At 36.3% G+C, this 8,992-nt stretch overlaps 1 protein-coding gene across 1 annotated transcript; it reads left to right on the forward strand.

Moving 5' to 3' along the window:
- Positions 1 to 236: 236 nt before the first annotated feature.
- Positions 237 to 1,547, forward strand: LOC131428633 (putative nuclease HARBI1; the record flags this gene model as incomplete). The annotated part of the gene is made up of 2 exons (XM_058592680.1): positions 237 to 434; positions 561 to 1,547. Coding segments are annotated over 2 exons (852 nt in total), but the record flags the coding sequence as incomplete, so codon positions are not given.
- Positions 1,548 to 8,992: the final 7,445 nt, after the last annotated feature.

Genomic DNA, 8,992 nt, shown 5'->3' on the forward strand with positions numbered 1-8,992 from the left:
ACTTACTATACAACAGTTTTTATTGAAAATATATGTGAGCTCTTTCTTTTTATAGTTTTGTCAAAACTTTCGTATAAGCAAATCTACAGCCAATATGATCGTTGAAAAATATGAAAATTCCACTTTTTTCAAGACAAAATCTATGGGCGGAATAAAAGAAATTCCTGCTAAAATACAAATGCTTTCCTTTTTGTGTTAAGTTTGAAAAAAAAATTGCATATATCAAACAATAACTAGAAATCATTCCCAAAATTAGGTTTTCTGCAAATAAGGATTCATACCGCGAAGTGTGTAACCTGTTCGGGCAATCGGAGTCGACTTTTTATAAACATTTAAATTTGATTCTTGATTTTTTCGTTGATGTAGCCAAAAATCTTATACATTTTCCTGAAACACGTCAAGAGAAAGAAAAACTCGCCAGAAGCTTTCAGCAGGTATTGTACCAAAAGTCGTATCATTAACAGCGCAATTTGACCTACAATCAACGAAATGCAGTCTCCATAACTTCGTTTGATCTAAAAATAATTTTCCGTTTAATAAAACTAAACATTTCTTTCCAGATATCTGGATTTATAAACGTGTTGGGTTGTATTGATGGATGTTACATCTACATTCGACAACCAGCTAACAAGATTAGGTCTACATACGTAAACCGCCATGATTTATTATCTATAACGCTTCAAGGCATTTGCGATTCAAACAAACGCTTCATGGATGTTTGCATAGGAGCACCAAGCAAAGTTCACGATGCCAGAATATTCTCTATATCACCCATTAGTAAAGAATTACCTGTACTGTGTGAAGGCAAGTATCATCTTCTGGGGGACGCAGCATATCCTTTACGAGAATATCTGCTCACACCCTACAAAGATTACGGAACCTTGTCTCCAAGGCGTAGGAGATACAATATCAAGCATAGCCAAACACGAGTCAAAATAGAGAATGCATTTGGTTTGCTTAAGCAACGATTTAGACAGCTAATCAGACTTGACTTTTTTGATACTGAACGAGCCAGCAAGTTTGTGCTGGCATGCTGTGTACTGCATAATATATGCATCGATATGGACGATTCATTACCGGAACGGATAGCCATAGATATGAATGAGAACCTCCCAGGAGTACGCCAATACGATGACGAAAACTCCCAAAGATCAACTGCGTTGAAGTTGTTGGGCGAGGCGAAAAGAAGCGAAATTGTGAACATAATAACATGAATTTATATTAATAAATCGTTATTCTAGAGCATACTCTTTCTGTTTTATTAGGATGCATTGTTTTTTTCTACTCTATATAATAATCATGATTCGTTTTCAACAAAGCTTTAAATTCATTCACGTCGTTCAAATATTAAGAAACACTCATCATACGTTAGAGTTGTTCTGAACAGCTTTTACCAATTCTCGCAAGATTTCCATTTTTTCTGCATGTCTTTTCTGACATTGATCTTCTCTATCTCTCTTCTCTTTTTCGCGTTCCTCCCGCCGTAATTCTCGTTTTGCGCAAAGCTCTTTAATTACTTCTACCCAAGTTTGCTTGGGAGCTTTTGTTTTCGGTATTCGTTTGAAAGACTCGAATTTATGTTTTCGGCATTCGTTTGGAAGGTTAGCATGATGCATTTCATTTTGCGTTAACCAGAAAGGGTCTACGGAATCATCGATAGCAGCAATTTTGGCCATCTCTTGCTCATACCCTGTCTGAGATAATACATTTCCCGAAATGGTATTGCTCAGTTTTGCCTTTTTGGTTTGTTTCAAAACAGTTTTATAACGGTTTTCGACTTGAGCAGACGTAAAAATGAGGTTGAATGTAGATGACATAGTTTGCGCAATATTCTCCCACATAGAATGTTTGTTCCGAAACTTTTTGAGTGGCCCTATATTCAGTAGACGTTCCTCATACAACTCTAGTAAGAGCTTTGTTTCATTTTTACTCCAAATACGAATGTTTTTCCGCACGTCGTTCGATGAAGACGCCGGATGAATCGGGATAACTGCAGCCGAGCTTGCACCAGAATTAAACTCGTGGGATACATCGGTTGTATGCTCCAATGATGAGTCTGGAAACAAACCTAGTTTAGTTTTCACGTTTTGGTGTTATGAATACTGTTTTATTTAAAGGGGTACTTATCCGATAGTCGGGTGCAATAAAATGTATGACTGATGTAAATTCTCTGTACCGTTTTGATGCATGTTTCTCAAACAAGGCAAATTAGGCAAATTATTTTCGTTCGCTTTGCTAACGGATAAGTACCTTTCAGGTAATTATAAATAGTTCTTACCAGTTCTATCATCGTATACTTTTGCCAGACCATATGCAGCCGCGACTGTTCCGAAATGGTGTTTGCTCAACTCACCCGCTGGAAATGTATCAACTGAAGTTATTTCATTAATAAATCATTAATTTACTAACTTGTTGAATGCTTCAAAAAAACACAATCGCCCTCCTCCATTATATTTCCTGCCACATCCGTCGCCAAATCGTAATTTTTAACCAGATCCATACTTTGCTTTCCAGAAATTTTCGCAAACAAAAACTTCGTGTTGTGTTGCTATGGATTCAGTAATGGTTCAACAATCTTGACGTTTAACCGATACGACAGCAATGCAAATTTCTTGTATGTATGGGTTGAAACCGAGAAAATTTTCAGTTTCGAACCGAACCCGATTTTCAGTTCAGTGACGATGAAACTAGGTGCGAAACTGGCTTCAAACAAACAGTTTGACAGCACTTAGGGTTGAAACTGGGTTAGTTTTGGCTTCAAGCGAAAACGACATTAGTTTCCTGCGTTGATTTTCGAGGCAACGCGTCATTTACGAATTTCCGAAGTTACGCCGTTTTTTTTTACCCGGATTTCCGAAGCCGCGAAATCCGAAAGTCCGAATTTGCGCGCATAATTTTCGAATCCGATTTCTAAACTTATGTGAATTTTTTACGCAGATTTCCGAAATTACGCGAATTTTCGTTGAGTTCCAAGTTACCTGGTTTTTCACCAGGATTTCCGAAGTGACGCGATTTTTTTCTCTAGGCGGATTTTCGAAGTTACGCGTTTTTGTTTCTACGCTGATTTTTGAACTTCCGAAGATACGCGTTTGTTTTACCCGAATTTCCGAAGTTACGCGCATTATTTTCTATGCTGATTTCCGCACTTATGCGGTTTTTCATGCGTTGATTAACGAAGTTAAACAGTTTTTTACACGATTTTTCGAAGTTGCGTAGTTTTTCTACGCAGTATTCCCAAGTAACCTGATTTTTTCACGCGGATTTTCGAAGTTACGCGTTTTTGTTTCTATGTTGATTTTCGAACTTCCGAAGATACGCAGTTTTTTTTAAGCGGTTTTCCAAACTTGATTTTCGAACTTCCGAAGATACGCAGTTTTTTTTAAGCGGTTTTCCAAACTTACACTGAATACCGAAGTTATTCGGTTTTCATGCGTGGGTTTCCAAAGTTACGCGTTTTTTCACACGAATTTCCAAAGTTCCGCAGTTTTTCTAGGCGGATTTCCGAAGTAAACCTTTATTCAAGCAGATTTTCGAAGTTACGCGCATTATTTCTATGCTGATTTCCGAAAGTCTGCGGTTTTCATGCGTGGGTTTTCGAAGTTACGCAATTTTTCACTAGAATTTTCAAAGTTACGTAAGTTTTCTAGGCAGATTCCCGAAGTAGAATAATTTTCCACGCGGATTTCCGAAGTAAAGCAGTTTTTTCTACGCTGATTTTCGAACTTCCGAAGATACGCATTTTTTTACGCGGATTTACGAAGTTACGTGCATCATTTTCTATACTGATTTCCGCACTTATGCGGTTTTTTATGCGTGAAAGTTAAATGGTTTTTTCCTACGCTTATTATCGAACTTTCGAAGTTATGAGGTTTCTTCACGCAGATTTCCGAAGTTACGCGGATTATTTCTATGCTGGTGTCCGAAATTATGCGGTTTCCATGTGTGGATTTCCGAGGTTACGCGATTTTTTACTAGAATTCCTAAAGTTATGTTATGTTTTCCAACGCGGATTTCCGAAGTAGCCTGATTTTTCACAAGGATTTTCGATGTAGCGCAGTTTTTTCCAGGCGGATTTTTGAAGTTAGGTGTTTTTTTTCCTATGCTGATTTTCGAAGTCTGTGTCGGTGGTGGAAAATTTCACTTATCGAGTGAGGTGAAAATACCCAACCGAACGCATTGAACGTTTCACAATAAGTAGCAAACATAACGAACGAATCACCGATGGCAATTTTCGTGTACACTGAAGTCTCCGCTCTCGAACAGAGGCTGAAATGTGCAAAATTTGTTATGAATATTACATTATAGACAATTTTATAGTAGTAGAGTTCCTGAATTTCTTTAAATCGCTATTTGATTTGTATTTTCTGGACGAATTTAGAAAGTAAGTTTGTGAAATTGACGTCAAATTAATTCCTTACCTTAATTTAGAAATCCAAGATGGTGACAAACGAGTCGTTGTGTATTTTTCGAATTAGAATCAGTTTATGAATGAGTTTGAAAATTGCATTTTTAATGTCATCGTAATCGGTCGTGTCTCGCAAAACAACTGCAGTTTTGTGCTCTATTTTGTTTCACTTTATTTAATTGTGAGGTAGAATATGTTTGTCGTCAATCGCACTGTTCGTTCAAAGGGTTGACTAACTGGGTGCTGTTATCTGAGATGCCCGTAGAAAACGGGAAAATTTCTGTTCATAATCTAATGTCGTTTTCGTTTGCGATAACTGAAACTGATCCAGGGTAGTTTCATCAAGCAAACACTATTAACGAAATTGTGTTGGGTTGAATATAAGATACAAGAATCAGGTTCGAAACTAACTCGATTTTCAGTTCGATGACGTTGAAACTAGACTCGAAACTATCTTCAATCAAACGGTTTGGCAGTAGTTAGGGTAGGAACTGATATAAGATGTTACGAATCAGCTTGGAATTTGATAATTTCGCATCGTTGCAGTTTGATGGTTGAACGGACCGGTTGGAAATCGGCTTGGTCAACAAATCATTCCGAGAACGATTGGATATCGAATCGACGAAAGAAAATCATAATCATTTCGTAATTCTTCTGTGCTGCAATCGATTCCGAGGTTGATCTGGTGGTCATACAGGATGAAGCAAATAAGTGCAGACTGAATTGATGGGAAGTTTTTTTTTCCTACCATTTCCAAGAAAACTGCAATCGTTATTTTACTTTGCTTGGAAGGAATTCCGGCAGCCAGCAGAACGGAAGCTATTTTAATAGTATTAGCAGAAGTGTGTCATTATCTTGAAAGCATTTTTTCTGCTTGGACCTTATTTAAAGTTTACATATTCATCTATCTGGTTTTATTCAAGCCGTTCGGAACATTAAATTGGATGTTATACATTAAAACACATTCGCCGAAAAAGTACTGTGGAATCAAGTAATAAAATGATAATTACTGAATTAAAGTGTCCTATTGTAATGATTTACTGAAATAGTCTTTGCGTGCGACAGAAGATTAAATTGTCCGTATTTTCAAGCAGAGTTGTAATCTCTTGACAATAGACATCATCGTGCCTGGAGGCTTTATAAAAAAACACATCAACAGAAAATGCATTGGAAAAATAGAGTCTATTCATAAAGGTTTCGTTAATCGGCCAGTTACGGTTATTATAATACATGATGATTTATTTTTGCCGGTAACAAACCTGCTGAAAATATCATCTCTAAACGAGCAGCGCCTCTGCAATTTAATTCAATATGCCAACCGGGATGAATTTTGTCTCAAATTTCGGTCGAATTTAGAGATGGTGTGATTGTTTTGACATATTTCATGTATTTGGAATATTTTTGGATGATTTTTTTAAATTGACTTAAGTTTTAACGAATTCAGATGGTAAAACCTTACAAATACGGGTAATTAAAATATTACTCACGTGCTGTCATTAAACGTATACAGACAAAAAGTATGAATTTTACAGGTGACATAATTCTAAGAACAATACAATTTACTTAACTTTTCAAATGACGCAATATTCCACTCGTACAGAACTTTACAGGCTCCGACTATAGCTTGCCCTCGGCTAGTAAGTGCGACTGAATGAATTTATATGAACCATTTACCAGCCTAACGGATATGTGTTTCTGTAGTTCAGTCGATTAAACGCCTTGCTTTATGATTTAATGTTTCTGGGTTCAAGTCGCGCAGTGTCAATAGATCTTTTGTTTTCTAGTCATATATTTTTCAAGTGACACAATTCTACTAGTTCTTGAATATGAATATGAGCGAAATACGACGCTCCATTTATGTGCATCTATAAAAGATGTAAAATCACAAGAATATTTCGAACTGTGTATGATTTCTAATTGTCCTACTTGAAAATATCGATTTTAAGCTATCTGTTTACATACAGATTTGATTGAGGTGGTAAAACATCAACAAATAGACGAATAAAGTAGGTTTTGATCATGATTTATCAAATAATCTCAAAATCCAACTATGAAAACTAAGAACCCAGATATGAAAACAGATGAACAGAGAAAATGAACACGCTCTTTGAACATAACTCATCGTATGAGTTGCGATTACTCAAATTCATAAACTGGAACAATATGTAAAAATTTGAGTATGGATTTGAGTAAAATAAACTCGTTGTCATGAGTTCTCTCGAAATTATTCATATATTAGAGTAAGCGTTGAGTTTTTAAACATTTTAGTAAAAAAAAAACTTCTTGCAGTTCAGTGCGTTTTCGTTCTCGGAATATTCTTATCGAAATAAGGAATACAATAATACGTCGTTTTCCATTGCCGTTTCTAGATCCGGTTTAAAAAACATGAATCAACGTCAATCATAGATGTTTTGTGGTTTCAATTATGCTTAGTGAAAAGCGCAACATAAATATATCAAAATAATTCAATTTTTAGTCCAAAAAGTTCAAAAGGAAACGGTTTTGAATCACTATTTTGCGCATTCAAGAGTAAGAAGAATACCTTTGTATATGAAAATTAATGAAGAAAAAGTTCTTCATTTTGAGAGCAAGGAACTCAAATTTTGAGTTGAACTTACTCAAATTTTGAACAAAATATTTTTTTCTTATTTTGAGTAAAAATTACTCAAGTTTTGACAATTTCGCCCCTTAACGCAAAAATGAGTAGATAAGTGGTAACTCAAGTTTAGAGTACGTGTACTTTTTATGAATTTGAGTGATGTGTCACTCAATTTTGAGTTATGTTCAATGAGAGTGAACGCCATTGATTAGTTCAAAGCTCGCCACTTGAGCAGCGCCGCGATCGCAGAAGAGTTGGTTGGATTCTTCAATAATTTGGCGCCGCCCAAGCGACAAACACGGAACTAAACAATGACGTTAGCCAGTAATTTTGCTCGTCGTTCAAATTACCCTGAGACAAAAAAAATCGTCCCGCAAAAGTCCTTCGTTGGCCTAGTGAACGTCCAATACATCGTCACTCTAGATCGTGTTTTTTCAAGTTACGTATGTTACAAGAACTGAGTAACAATACTTAAAAATATGTTAAATTTTCGGAAAGGAATTGCTCGCGCTATTTGTGGTGATTTTTCAGCTGTTTTGCCCTATTCTTAAGAAAGATGGAATGAAATAAAATTGTCGGGTTGGTAATGTCACAGACATAATTGGAGGATGTGAATACGAAACATTTACCTCAACATTTCCTAATTTACTTTACTAGTTCGCTTCCAGTAATTCTAATTGTTGTGGTTTCTATACTATAGTTCGATATTGACGACTAACACATTTTACTACGCGGAACAATTCAGTAAAAATTATATTGTTCTTTGGAAATATTTTAATGGTTCTCAAAATAACCGTTTTGTGGAATTTATCCGATGTTTACAAGTGTTGAATACTTTTTGCAATCATTTGTTTGTCATCACCAGAACTTAACTTCAGGATTTAGAAAATGAAACTAAATTTAAGGACTGCATATGCTCGGAATTCAGTTGCAGAATATTGGTTAGGAATCCATATCAAGAATTCCGTTTATGAATATAATTCTAGAAATCTGTAACTGAGCTAATTTTCGAGATGAGCTGAAATTGAATTTCGAACCTGAATTAGGGATCTGAATTCAGTTCCAAAATCTAGTTCCCGAATTCATGTTCCGTTTTTAGCTCCAACATGCAGGTTTTTAATTCTGAATCTAAGCCCAGGAAGTAAATTCAAGCACAGATTTGCTAATTGAAGGTGACTGTTTGCCATGACGTCCGAAAAGCGAACGTGAGCACGGCCAGGTTAAACACCTACTTTTCTAGAAATCAAAGATTGGTCTCTCTTTTTTCCTTTGGTTGATGGCGCTGGACTGGTACAACGTTACTGTCAAAGCAACGCTAGGAACAATTGGGTAGATGAAAGTGTTTTTTTATTTTGCACAACTATTTGAAAATAAATTTTTAACCTACACATGTTTACAAGAAACAGCACGTGTTTCATTCGTATCATCTTGTTTCTTAGTGATCCGAGAAACGCTCAACGCCCACTAACGCCTCCATGCATCCAGTGAGATATCTGTCAGTTGGCCCAAAGAGGACTTTTAATGAATGGAAGCTTATTTTTTCCATGGTTATAGCCAGCAAAATTTATGGTGACCTCAGAAAGGCTATTATCTTTTTATTCAAACTCATAAAATCTCCCGAAAACCTCAGCCAATGAACTGATAAGCATTGTAGTCTGTAATTAGGCACAATGGCGTCGGTGTCATTTTGAGGAGCTAGTTTTCTAGGTTACTACAGTAGCTTCTGTAACACGCCAGCTAGTCGGATTCGTGCGTTCGGTCGTAAAACAGATCCCGTTTGATTGCCGGGCAGCGACTCCCGGAACAGTTATTGCATTTTGTGCAAAACCAATATACAGTGGAAGATATCAGTCCAGGTTCAACAAAACCTGCCTGTTCCTTCATGCCAAGCAGTATCCGTGATTGTGAGATAATTGAAATTCTCCGCACGAGAAATTTTGTCGCTGTTTTTTTCTCATTCAAACCTTTAAGGAATGGTGAAAAGACAC

Source organism: Malaya genurostris, chromosome 1 (assembly GCF_030247185.1).
Source record: "Malaya genurostris strain Urasoe2022 chromosome 1, Malgen_1.1, whole genome shotgun sequence".
Taxonomy (NCBI): Eukaryota; Metazoa; Arthropoda; class Insecta; order Diptera; family Culicidae; genus Malaya; species Malaya genurostris.